At 55.9% G+C, this 13144-nt stretch overlaps 1 protein-coding gene across 2 annotated transcripts in view; it reads left to right on the forward strand.

Moving 5' to 3' along the window:
- Positions 1 to 11139, forward strand: part of TMEM63C (transmembrane protein 63C) — a 31204-nt gene extending 20065 nt beyond the window's left edge. For both annotated transcript variants that reach the window (XM_064658816.1, XM_064658815.1), the window contains exons 6-24: positions 1483 to 1520; positions 1940 to 2082; positions 2387 to 2438; positions 2880 to 2988; positions 3411 to 3484; positions 3589 to 3669; positions 3809 to 3929; positions 4048 to 4181; positions 4400 to 4522; positions 5052 to 5205; positions 5753 to 5859; positions 6681 to 6767; positions 7292 to 7357; positions 7476 to 7638; positions 7858 to 7963; positions 8164 to 8331; positions 8605 to 8720; positions 8884 to 8955; positions 9036 to 11139. In XM_064658816.1, coding sequence (XP_064514886.1) covers positions 1483 to 1520; positions 1940 to 2082; positions 2387 to 2438; positions 2880 to 2988; positions 3411 to 3484; positions 3589 to 3669; positions 3809 to 3929; positions 4048 to 4181; positions 4400 to 4522; positions 5052 to 5205; positions 5753 to 5859; positions 6681 to 6767; positions 7292 to 7357; positions 7476 to 7638; positions 7858 to 7963; positions 8164 to 8331; positions 8605 to 8720; positions 8884 to 8955; positions 9036 to 9248 — 2127 coding nt within the window. In that variant the 3' untranslated portion in view covers positions 9249 to 11139. The remainder of the gene's footprint in view (positions 1 to 1482; positions 1521 to 1939; positions 2083 to 2386; positions 2439 to 2879; positions 2989 to 3410; positions 3485 to 3588; positions 3670 to 3808; positions 3930 to 4047; positions 4182 to 4399; positions 4523 to 5051; positions 5206 to 5752; positions 5860 to 6680; positions 6768 to 7291; positions 7358 to 7475; positions 7639 to 7857; positions 7964 to 8163; positions 8332 to 8604; positions 8721 to 8883; positions 8956 to 9035) is intronic.
- The last annotated feature ends 2005 nt before the right edge of the window (positions 11140 to 13144 follow it).

Below are 13144 nucleotides of genomic sequence, written 5' to 3' on the forward strand. Positions count from 1 at the left end.
GGAGATTATTAGAAGTAAGAAGACATCCTTTAAAAAGTTGAACTGTTCAAAAATGAGGAAAAATCTCATCTCTGCCAGGTTAGATGTAACGTACACTAAGAGGGGAGAAGAGCAGTTTTGTGGAGAAGTTTGTAGAGAGCATGAAAGCAAGTACAGAATAACAAAATCACAGAATGGGTAAGGTTGGAAGGGACCAAAGTGAGCCATCTGGTCCAACCTCCCTACTCAAGCAGGGTCATCCTAGAATACATGGCACAGGATTGTATCGAGATGGTTCTTGAATAACTCCAGTGAAAGAGACTCCACAACCTCTCTGGGCAACCTGTTCCAGTGCAAGCTCACCCACATGGGGGGGGACAATCTCTTCTCCCAAGTAACAAGAGACAGAACTAAATGGCTTCAAGTTGTACCAGGGTACATTAAGATTGGATATTAGTAAAAAATTCTTCACTGAAAGGGTTGATACTGGAGCAGGTTGCCCAGGGAAGTAGTGAAATCACCATTCCTAGAGGTATTTAAAGGCTGTGTAGATGTGGCACTTAGAGCCATGGTTTAGTGCTGAACTTGGCAGTGCTTGGTTAATAGTTCAATGATTTTAGGGGTCTTTTCCAGCCTTACAATTCTATGATTCTATAAATCCTCCGGAAAGTGGTGAAGTGAAGAGGCCAGATGGCTGAGTGCTATTTGGTACGGCCATGACCAGGAGGACTGCAGAGGCACCTTGAACTTGCATGAACGCTAGTGTTTGTACAACGTAAAATAATGTGTAGGGGAGAAGACCCCCTAATATTGCATACATGGTGACAGGGAATAAGCTATTACACAAGAACTTAGGTTGTCCAGTATCACTTTACAGCAGTGCTGGCTCAGCGCTTGGTAGTGGTCAAAAAAGTGCATTGCATGTTAGGGACTGTCAGGAAAGGGGCAGAGGAGGGAGCTGCTTGGAGCCAGGAGCCTGTTACAGAGATGCTCCTTAATATTCAGAGGAAGCTGAGGTCCAGGAAGTCACCCCTGGGACAATGGGTTAGTGCTTGACTTCAGCTTTCTCTGCAAATCCTTCTGCAGCCAAAAATACGCACCTGACAGCCATGACCTGTTGGTTGATGTTTGCAGGGAGACTTCCTTGTCCATCTACACTCCTGCCCCAGCAGACCTCCAGCTCCCACTCACAGGAATTCTCTTATCACCACTTTCAGGAAGGTTGCATGGTCCCTCAGGGCTCTCATCACCTGCAAGAGAGGTTGCACTCAGCTTCCCACCAGCTCTTTGGGCTGTGTTTTTCCTGCTCCTCCCAAGGCAGCTGCCTTTGCCACTGAGCTGAGCATCGCTGAGCTGCCTTGGGCACTGCCTCCATTTGCTTATCTCCCTGGCCATAGGCACTGCACCAGCTCTGTATGTTTCCAGCATATGTTGTGCCCCAGCTCCTTGCTGGAGAGGTGGGGTTGGTTGCCTTCATCTCATCCTGACTCTTTTCCCTTCTAGGGATTCTGCTCCTGGCTCATTTCTATCTACCAAATGAAGTAAGTGTGTGTCCTTGGCATTATGGCCATGCCCCACTGCTGCCCACCCCTGGGAAGCTGGTGTCCACAGGTGGTGGCCCATCACCCGGAGCTGCTGGGACCAGTGGCAGAGGAGAGCCCTCTTAAAACATCTACCCTGAAGAGAGAGCAGAGGGCTCATCTCCGCATTTCCCCTGGCCCCTAGATCCTATCCCAAAGAAAAGGGCTTCAACCTCTTGTGGTAGGAACCAGTCCTGTAATGGGATGGCAGCCAAAGGGCTGCTTCTGTCCCTCATTCCTTCTGTGCCTAAATCGTTCGTGCCATAGGCAGGATGCCATGAATTGGTATGGGCTGTTGAAGACTGGAGCAGTCAGAGTTCCTGTGGTGGGAGGTGGTGGGGAGGAACCACCAGCACTCATCCCCACCTGCCTCTCCCCAGGGACGAGGAGATTCAGAGCAAGTGTGGGATCGATGCCACCACCTACCTCTCCTTCCAGCGGCACCTCCTGGTCTTGCTGATGCTGGTCTGTGTGCTCTCCGTGGCTGTCATCCTGCCCGTCAACTTCTCAGGGGATCTCCTTGGTAGGTGCTTCCCTAGTTACGGAAGGAGTGTTGTACAAGCTTCCCAGCCTTGGGGCAAGCACTGTGCCTCTGAGACAAAAGGCAGAAGAACCCCTCTGTCAGAAGCCCTCAAGGGAGCATGAACCCACCCTCAGCTGGGGCACAGAGGAACACAAGAGACAGGGAAGTTCAGGGCAGTGAGGACTTGGCGGGGACCTGGGAGATGGAAAAGGAGGGAGCAAAGACCAGAGCCACTAACTGCAAACATGGACATGCACGCTGTACTGATTTCTCTTAACCTTCTGCTTCTCCTCTTCCTCTGCAGGACACAATCCCACCCACTTTGGCCGGACAACCATCGCCAACATCCCAACACAGTAGGTGCTCCCACATGCAGGGGAGCTGTGTGTGCTAGTGCTGTGGTGGGCATTGCTGGGAGCACACAGGCACAGCACTTACCACAGCCCCGTGCTGGGGACAGGCAGAGGTCCATGTGAACAGCACGCCACTCACAGTAGCGCCTGTGTCTCTCTGCGCCATGCACAAGCACAGCCACTGCAGCCAACACACTGGTACTGCTCATTGCACTCCACTGGTGGTAGAAGTGCTCTTGGGGCTGCATGGCCTCATTTCTATAGTATCTCAGCCTACACCCTGGGTGCTGCCCCTCTAGTCCCTGGGGTTGAGGGTCTGACAGCTGGCACAGGGAGGTCCTGCTGGGTGGAAGGGGTGGCCATGGGTGAGGTGCCGGGTGCCAGGCTTGTCCCATGCCATGTGCTCACCACAGCTCTCTCTGATCCCCTCTTTCCCTCTTCCAGAGACCGTCTCCTGTGGCTGCACAGCATTTTCGCCCTCATCTATTTCATCCTCACCATTCTTTGCATGGCTCACCACTCTGTCCACCTAGAATACAGAGAGAACGAGAAGGTGAGCAACCACCCCTCTTCCAGCCTTGCCTTTTTCAGCGCTAATGGACAACTTTTTGCATTGCACAAATGCTGGTCCCAGTAGGTAGGGAGAGCTTTAGAAACAGCCTGGGACTGGGCAGGCAGGGAAAGGTGTATCTGATTTTTGCCAGCTTTGGAGAAAGTCTGACAGCCTGGGGACAGATCTCTCTCTCTTGCTGTCTTGTCTCTTGAGACTGAAGCTCTGCTGTCTCCATCTCTCTGGGGTATGACATTGTCTGGCTATGCCCCCAGGGTTTGGGACGAGGCATTGAGGAGTCCTGTGCTGACTGGCCTGGGGATGACAGTCGGTACCCCAGCTCGCTGCTGGATGAGCAGAATAGCAGTGATGTGTCCCACAGATCCCCTGTACACGCACCCCCTCTGCCCCTTCTCCTCACCCAGGTCGCCCGGACACTGATGGTTACCCACATCCCCAAGGAGATCACAGACCCTTCCCTTATCATCAAGCATTTCCAGTGAGTAGCGGTGTACCACAGCCTCGCTGCATGAGTGGCAGGCAGGTGGCAAGGGCTGTCCTCATGTCCTGGCTCCTGGTGCCAACATGTCCCTGTGCTTGCAGCGAGGCTTATCCCAGCTGCACCATCACCAACGTCCAGTTTTGCTTCGACGTGCGCAAGCTGATGAAGCTGGATGCAGAGAGGTGAGTGCTTGCACGTCCACATTGCCTCTGTGGGTGGATGTACCACTCCCACCCACCATGTCAGGGGCCCCAGGCTGTGTTTCTGTTTGTATGTCTGCCACTCCCCACATGACCTTCACCCCTACTGGCTTCCTGGCAGGCGCAAGGCAATGAAGGGACGGCTTTACTTCACCACCAAGGCACAGAAAGAGGGGAAGATCATGATCAAAACCCACCCCTGCGCCCACATCTTCTGCTGCCGCTTCTGTGGCTTTGAGCAGGTAGGAGGGTACGGGCAGGGCTGCAAGCAGCACACATGTACCACAGGCAAAGCAGAGCATGGCAGCTTGCCTGTGCCCTAGCTCGGCAAGCGCAGCAGAGCTCTGGCTGCTCCTGCAGGTGGATGCTGAGCAGTACTATGGGGAGCTGGAGGAAAAGCTCACAGATGAGTTCAATGCTGAGCGCAACCGCATCACGCTCAAGCGGCTGGACATGGCCTTCGTCACCTTCCAGGATGAGCGGATGACAGCTGTGTGAGTGCCCCTCATGCAACAGACACGGGGATATCCCGCAGCCTGATGGCCACCACTGCTGGGAAACTGGGGCATCTTACCGGCTTTTCCAGCCAAAGCCAGGCAGTGGGTCTGTCTCGTCTGTGCCTCTGCCATCTGCAGAGATGGCCGCCCTGTTGGGACTGCGGGAAGGGTCTCACAAGAACTGAGACCTGACCCCTGGCTCCCTGCTCCTGCAGGATTTTGAAGGACTACAGCCACATCCGCTGCCGCAAGCACCCCCAGCAATCCTCTGTCACCACCGTGGTCAAGTCACACCACTGGGGCGTTCGCTATGCCCCTGCACCCAGCGATATCATCTGGTGAACCCCTGTGGCCGGAGGGAGGGAGGAAGCGGGAGCGAGCAGATGTGGTGGGAACCCATGCCCATAGCTATAAGGAGCCCATGCCCATAGCTATAGGGAGTCCATATAGCTGTAAGAAAGAATATAGATATGTGTCCATATCTACAGAACACTTTCCCAGGGTGGCAGGAGCTGACAGTCCCTCCTGTTGCCATAGCAGAAGTCAGCAGGAGTGACAGGGGTCATCACCCCAAGGCAGGGCTCAGCAAGCTGAAGTTTGGGGTGATTACCAGACTCCAATTTCTCCAGCCTGACTCCAAAGCCCCCTGGTGGTACAGACCTCCTCTGTTGCTATTCTCTGGTCCAGGGGGCTCTACAGGTGACAGCACAGCAGCACTGGGAGGGGAAGAGGGTGAGCTCAGAACAGTGTCTGCCAGAATGGCTGGTGTGGATATCAGGAGACAGAGCTTTGTGAAACTATGTTGGGAGGCCCAGGACATGTGGCTTTTCTTCTACATCATGTCCAGTTCATGTTTTCCTCTCGCAGGGAGAATTTGTCAGTCCGTGGCACATCCTGGTGGGTGCGATTCATCCTCCTTAATATCTGCCTGTTCGTCCTTCTCTTCTTCCTCACCACACCAGCCATCATTGTCAACACTATGGACATGTTCAATGTCACACACCCTGTGGAGAGCCTCAAGGTAGTCCTTGGCACCCCATGCCAATTTTCCTAAAGGGTCACCATTTCCAGGCTTGTCTGTGAGAGGGATAGGGTACCAGCTCTACACTGGCCCAAGAAGACAAGCCATCACTGGGATGGGCATTGATGAGAGACAAGGAGTGGTCATGCCTCTGGTTGCCATCCATCCCCTCCTTGTGTTTCCAGTGGCAGAGCCCTGAGGAACCTGTGCAAACGTGTTTTGGTACTGGTGTCCATGAGGGTGGGCAGGTTGCTGTCCATGCATGAGGAAAGGTCTGAGAAGAGTTCTAGATGTTAGGAGCTGCCAGCAGCACATCTTCTTCTTGCTCATTGACCTGTGAGCTTTTGGGTGGGCACTGGGGCTCAGAGCATGGCTGTAGTGCCTTTGGCTGGCCTCAAGCTCTTCTCTCCTGAAACAAATGCCCCTGCTCAGGGGGGGCCTGCCTGCTGCACACACCATCCTGTGCCAGGAGGCCCACGGAGCTATCTCCAGCATGACTGTGCTCTGGTGGACTCCTGAGGGGTGTCTGGCATCTCTCCTCTTACAGAACCCCATCATCACCCAGTTCTTCCCCACGCTGCTGCTCTGGGCTTTCTCTGTCTTCCTGCCCTTCCTTGTCTACTACTCAGCGTTCTTCGAGTCTCACTGGACAAGGTAATGAGGCTGGCCCCCACGGTCCCCAGGGCTGCCATAGATGGGAGGAACCTCAGTGGAAGGGGGACCCAACCTGCAGGGAGGCAGGCAGTGGAGCAGCAGACCCCATCAGAGCCCAATAGGTGTTTCTCTCCATGAAAAAGACCCAAGTCCGTGCCCAAAGGAGCCATTTCCTTCCCATAGTCCTGAACGCTTCCAGGCTACTGTCAAAGGCAGATGGTTTTAAGATGGATCTGAAGAAGTTTGTGAAAGGTGTGATGTGATGGTGGACTGGCAGCAGCAGGGCCATGATACTGACTTGTTTGCCACATCCCAGGCATGCTTCCAACCTTCCAAGGCTTCAGAATGCTGAAAGTCTCCTAGTAGAGGAAACTGCCCAGCTCCTACAATGTGCTCTCTTCTGTCTTGACCCCCTACTGGCCCCAGCCTTTGTGCCTGGTCTAAAAAGTCCTTGCAGGTGCTTTGTTACCAGCTCCCTTCCTTTTCCTGGGGGAAATGGGGGCTCCTGGACCCATTCTGTACACCCATCTCCCTCTTGTCGAGTGTCTACCCTAGCAGGGATGGTAGGAGAGGGCAAGGATGAGGGAGGTGAGAGGCTGGAAGACAAGAGCTTTCGCTACAGCAGATTCCTCATGGTGACACCCCCTGGCCTGGGAGATGCTTTTCATGGCCCCAGTAGATGCACAGAACAAATACACATGCCTTTCTGGGGCTGGGAGTAGCTCCTTGGTGAAGAGCAAAACCCAGCCCAGCCCCTTGCCCCACCAGCTGCTTTTCCTCAGAAAAGTACAATGTTCTTTTCTTCTCTCCCCTCTCTGCAGGTCAAGTGAAAATCAGATCACCATGCACAAGTGCTTCTTCTTCCTGGTGTTCATGGTTATCATCCTTCCCTCGCTGGGTCTGAGCAGGTACAGGCCACCCTGCCATGCTGCTTTCCCTGCTCCCTAGCTGCCAGGATCACACCCAGGCCCCTCAGCCCTGCAAGCCAGCCCCAAAGGGCTATAGTCCCACTGCCACTGGGACACAGCAGTCTCTGGGGAGAAAAACACCTTTTAGCAGTGCCAAGCCGATCACAGCTGGTCACAGACAGAGTTTCCCTGTGGAGGAGTGGCATAGAGTAGCTTGCCAGTTTGCCACAGCTGACCCAAAGGTGCTGGTGGTGGTGAGCTGCTGCTTGGGACCAGCCCTTCAGCAGACCCTGAAAGGACCTGGTCAGGTATTTGCATAGCCCCAGCTACAGCAATCCTGGCTGTCCAGGAGGCAAGCACCCACTCCACAGTGGTTTTGTGTGGCAGAAGGGGCTGTTCTGGCAGTGTAGGGTCCAGAGGGTCTTGCCCTTCAGGGCAGGGGAAAGCACATGCCCACTGTGTGTCCCCTACATTGCTCTGCAGCTCCCCCTCTTTCTGAGCTGCTCCTCTTCTCTCCACTCCAGCTTGGACCTGTTTTTCCGCTGGCTCTTTGACACCCACTTTCTGGACGAAGCCGAAATCAAGTTCCAGTGAGTAGCAGGAAGCTCCCAAACTTCCCAGGCAAGCGGGAGCACCTGTTGTCAGCCCCCAGCAGCTCTCCTGGCTGCCTGCCTGAGCATTCTCTCACACTGTCTGTCCCTGGGACAGGTGTGTTTTCCTCCCAGACAACGGCGCTTTCTTTGTAAACTATGTGGTCACCTCCAGCCTAATTGGGACAGCTATGGAGCTGCTGCGCATCCCAGGCCTCCTTGTGTACACTGCCCGCCTCTGCTTTGCCAAGTCTGAGCCCGAACGGCTCCATGTCAAACGGGTATGTGGTTCTGGTCACATCTGAGCCTGCACAACCCCCAGCACAGCAAGACACGCTTGCTGCAAACTCAGGCTGTCATGGTCCTGTGGAGATGCTTGTGGGGACTTCTTCAGGATTCCCCTTGGGTGCTGATGGGGATGAGGCAATCCTGTGAGCCAGGGTGCAAAGGCAGGTGAAGCCTTTGCAGAGGCAGTAATGACTCTGTTGGTTGTGCCCCAGAGCCAAGCCTACCAGTTCCAGTTTGGACTAGAGTACGCCTGGACCTGCTGTATCTTCTCTGTTGTCATGACCTACAGCATCACCTGCCCCATCATCGTCCCCTTCGGTGAGTGTGATCCCATGCCCGTGGTCCCAGCCACACCAAGAACAGCCTGTCCCAACCACCAGCAGGGGCATGGGAGTGCAAGCTTCCTGCATGGTACAGGAGGGCACTCTTGGGCATCATCCCCAGGGCCTGCTCTGCTCTCCCTGCGACCTGGCTGTCCCCATTGCCCTCCTCCCAAATGGCCCCTCTTGTCCCACCAGGGTTGCTCTACATGCTGCTCAAGCACATGGTTGACCGGTACAACATTTACTACGTGTACATCCCCACTAAGCTGAACCAGCGCCTCCACGTGGCCGCCATCAGCCAGGTCGTGGTGGCCCCCATCCTCTGCATGTTCTGGCTGCTCTTCTTCTCTGTCCTGCGCCTCGGTAGGGAGAGCTCGGGGCTGCACCCTGCCACTGCTGAGGGTCATGCTTGGGGATGGCAAGCCACTGGTGTCACCCCTGAGTTTGGCATGGCATGGAGGATGGGAAGGGGGAAGGTGGTGTGGAGACCTGGCATCTGAGGGAGGTGTCAGCTAGTGTTTTGGGTAGGGGGCAGAGACATTGTAAGACACAAAGCAGGCATCAGTCGGGGGCTCAGCTGGACATGTAGCAGGTTCTTGGAGGCTCGTGTGCTGCCCCAATGTCTCTGTGCTCCAGGTCCCACCCGGCCTGTCACCCTCTTTACCTTTGTGGTCCTCCTCTCCTGCATCATCTTCTCCTTCTTTGGCCTCTGCCTGAAGAAGTTGCAGCCACGGAAACCCTCCAGCTACCAGGTGAGTGCAGGCAGCTGCCCACGTTGTTCCTTCACCCCACTGCATCCTCTCCTTGCATCTCTGGGGTTCATTTGCCATGGGGAGTCTGAGGCAGCACTAGGCTGTCCCCAGCCAAAGCTGGGACTCCCAAAGCACCATTTCCTCCTGGCCTCCCTCTCCTCAGATGTCTGACCAGTCTGAGGGCAGCTTCAATGACGTGGAGCGGAGCAGTGTTTCCTCTACCCCTAACTCCAATGTGAGTACCCCTCCCCAGCCCTGCTTTGACTCCTGCCTTTGCTCCTCTGCATCCTGATGGCCCACTGCCCCCCGGGGCAGCTTTTTGTGGCCACTGTCCTGCAGGAGCCTGAGCTGAGCCTGACGCCAGCGGCCTCTCCGGCACACCAGTCCTATGGCACCATGGGCAACCATCTGGAGCCAGGAGAGGATGGGGAGGATGGGGGGCTGCAGAGCTTCGAGACAGAGCTGGAGACAGTGGAGGGCGAGTACAGAAGCGGCCCTGTGATGGAGAGCCAGGCTCGCTACCAGTGAACATCCATGCTGCCGGCTGAGGACCAACCATGCTGAGAATGGAGGATGTGCCATGGGGCAGGAAGGAGCCTTCCCAGCACTGGTGGGGGCCATCTCTCTGATGGCACAGGGGGTGACAGGACTGATGTGAGGGGGAGACCTATTGCATGGGAGGTGGCAGGAGGCTCTGCTGGTCCTTCCCGCTGCCTGGACTGGCTGAGCCCCCTAATGTCCCCCTGTCACCACCTGCCTCTTCCAGCCCACAGTGGGGAAGAGGGGGTGCAGCAGTATAGGGAGAGGGTCTCTCTGAGAGGCCATGCTTTTGGGGGCAGGAGGAAGGCCCTTGCCCCTCTTTGAGAAGGAAGCAGCCCAGACAGCACAGACGAATGTGCCCACCACCACATGGTCCTGTAGGTCCTCAGTGGCAGAGGACAGCCACCTCTAACCCTTGCATCCCACCCCACCCACCCACTGCTCAGGCAGCCATCTCACTACCTCCCCTGCTGCTGGCCATCCAGGCTGCTGCCTGCCCCTGCTTTGCCCATTAAAGCAGAGACTGCTGACATGCGTGTGCATTGGTGGAGGAGGTGAGTGCCCAGGGCAGCTCCTACATCTGCCTGAGCACCAGTGGCCCTGCCCCAAGGCAGGCATCAAATGCAAGCCAGCTCTTCCTCAACTTCTCACCCCATCCTTCCATCTCGCTACACTATGCCTACACCCTTGGGCTCTTGGGGAGAAGTGGGAGGTCAAGGGACAAGTCTGTTTAATGGCTACAAGAGCAGCTCCTTGTCATTCCTCTCCCCTGGCAGTATCCCCCTCGTGCTCATGCTCTCCCTGGGGCTGCCCATGACACCCAGCATGGCTCTGTCCTGTTGCAACAGAAAAGCAGGGTGAGGGCTAGCAGGACCCAGACTTCCAGGTCCTCCTAGTCCACCACATCCTGCCTGCCCTCACCCACAAGCCACAGCTGTGGGATGCTCCCCCAGCAGCCACACTGCCTCTCGAGTGTGAGTCCTGCTGTGGTTAGTGTAAGCGCCAATTCCTGCCCAGACAGCATCCCTGGAGTTTTCCAGCTCGGCCAGAGTATCTGTGGTGGCCGCTGGGGACGAGGGCTTATCCTCAGTCCCTCTCCCACCATAGCCCACCCGGGCATGCTGGCTCCTTGTTCAGCCCTTCTTAGGCCTCAGGGCTGATTTTCCTGTCCTTGATTCTTCTGCTAGCTTCAGAGCAACTCAAGTTGCCACCATCCTGGAGTGGGGAAGGGAGGATAGTGCAGCTCTGCCAGCACCGGGGCTGCCGGAATGGTGAGTGCTGCTGTGCGAAGGCAGGTGCTCAGCTATGGCACTGCTCAGTATTAGTGGTGCCACTGGTGGGGGGGGCATAGTGTGCCAGATCTGGGCGGGGGGGGGATTTAAAAGACAGCCCAGAAGCGAGTTGTGGGTCTCAGTTGGACTCAAGTGGACCCTGGGACATTCCTGTGATGCTGGTGGGTCTCGGCCCAGCCAGCTGGCAACCCCATGGCCCCAGTCCCACCCACGCTCCTGCATGCTAGGGCAGTGGCTGCAGCACACTGTCTACCCAAGCAGTTGCCTCGGGTGAGTCTTGAGCTCAGCTGCTCCCTCCCAACCCCAAAAAGTATCCCAGGGGTTTGGTGGCTTCCTGCCCACATGCCCCCATGGCTGTCCACAGCTCAGCCACTGCCCGCTCCAGGGGCAGCCCCAAACAGGGCAGGGGGATGCTGGTGGCCTCTCTGAGGGTGGAAGCAAGTGCCTGTGAGTGGCACTGTGTCCTCAGGAGCTGAGGCTGCTGGTCTGATTGCCCTTGGCTGCCCCACTGTAGGAATGTGCCAGAGGTCTGTACCTTCTTGTGATTTATTGCTATGACCGTGCCTTGAATAAAACGACTTCACCCAGCTGCTGCCTGGCGTCATCACCCCAACCTGTCTTTTCTGGCACCAGTATAGGGGGAACCCTCTCCAGTGGAGCCTGCAGAAGTACTCCATCCCCTTTTCCCACCTGTGGACTGCTTTTGACCTTGCCTTGGGATGTTCTGCAGAGGGTTCAGTGGCAAGGAAACTTCTTGGACACCCCACCTCGAGACACCTTGCCACTCACCATGGCCCCCACAGAAACAAACCCCAACAAGTGGACAGAAACAGCCAAGTCACAGGAGCAGGAGAGCACCTCACTGTACCCTATCAGATGGAGTGGCACAGCCCTTGGCACCATCCCTACATTGGGGATGGGGTGCAGCCCTGGGACAGTCATGTGCATTTCCTGCACACCTTCTGTCAGCACTCTCTCCATTGGCAGGGCTGGCTCAGAACACCAGCAAAGGTGCAGACACTGCCTGAAGGTAGCAGGAGGGTGGCCTGGAACCCCTCTGGGACCCCATCAAGGAGCAGGAGCAGCAGGGACCCATCCCATCTGGGTCAGATGGTCCCAAAGGTGAACTGCCCACCAGCAAGTCCCATGGAAGGGAGCGAACAACATTTTTGGAGTCTTTCTCTAGATTTTGAGCAGACAGTACTCTTTTACTCACCTCATCCCTCCCAAAACTTGCTCTTTAAACCTGAATTCCTGCTTGAATGATTTACCTCTGGTTTCAGCAGGTCCCTCCTGCTGGCTCCTCCACAGCTCCTCCAAGGTGAGCCCTGCCTGGCCACTCTGGCTTATGGCACAGGGCAGAAGGCAGAAAGGCAGAAGGCATGGTTAGGGCTTTCCTTCAGGTGAAAAACTGGAAAATTTAAAATCCCAGTCCTGCTTCACACACCCCTACAGAGGCCCCGCCTTGTTTATAATGAGTGATAAACAGGGCTAAACACTGGGGCAGGAGCTCTGGCTGTGAGCGAGGGCTGCAATCGCCTCTGGCTCGTGGCTTTCCCAGCCCTTCCGCTGGGGAAGCTCATCACAGCCTAAGGAGGCTGTGTGAGCCCCATCACGCTGCACCTCTGCCATGCTGGCCCTCAGAAACCCACTGCCTGATTGCAGCCTGCACACTCAGAAGTCCCTCACAGCCAGGGCCAATCAATTGCATGGAGTCTCCCACTGTGCCAGCCGGTGGTGGGCAATGACAGGAGCATCCCCACCAGGCAGCAGCCAAAGCAAAGGGGCAGTCTGTGAGAGCTGTGGCAAACGGCTATGCTGCTGCAGGCAGTCAAAGATGACGGCGCTGCTGGAGGCTGCTGCCCTGGCCCTTCCCTGCAGCACCAGAGTTGGGGTCCCACTACCAGCCCTGAGGCTGGCAGCTGTGCTCCAAGGCCAGGAAGAGCTGGAAAACTTATTTTAGCAGTGACCCAAAGGGGGGATTTCTTTGCATTAAGATCTCTGCTGCTCTCCTTGCCCTTCACAGCCCCTCACACATTGCCCCGTGGAACAAGCCCCATCCTAAACATTCCCCAAGGCAGAGCAGCATGCCTTTCCCAGGTTATTCACCCTTGTTTCCTGTGCCAGGGCTGGGGTTTACAGCCTATGAGATGCTATTACAGACCCTGAGCTGGCTTCCCCACTCTAGGCACCGTTCTTCAGCATCAAGTGCCGAACTCTCCCAGGGCTGGAAACCCACCATGTCAAAGCTAGAACATGCCCAAGAAGGAGGAGACAGGACCTCCTGCATCCTCACCAGCTGCTCCCTGGGCAAGGCTGATGGGGTACTCTGCAGTCCAGCTGGCAGGGTGGATGCTGTGTGGAGAAGGCAGGAATTCACTGTGAGGCCATGCTCTGCTGCTGTTGGCAACCAGCAGCCGGTGACCAACACCAGGTGAGCCGATGCTATGCCAAAAAACAAGAGCAGCAGCTGAACAACAGAAAAGGGATTTTTAGGCTGATTGCTTAAGATTCTAATTCCATTAGAGGCTGTTATATTTGAAGGGCAATGAGTAATCAGTAGCTAGCCCCTCTGCTAGTAATCTGCTAGCC

Source organism: Pseudopipra pipra, chromosome 6, assembly GCF_036250125.1.
Source record: "Pseudopipra pipra isolate bDixPip1 chromosome 6, bDixPip1.hap1, whole genome shotgun sequence".
Classification (NCBI taxonomy): Eukaryota; Metazoa; Chordata; class Aves; order Passeriformes; family Pipridae; genus Pseudopipra; species Pseudopipra pipra.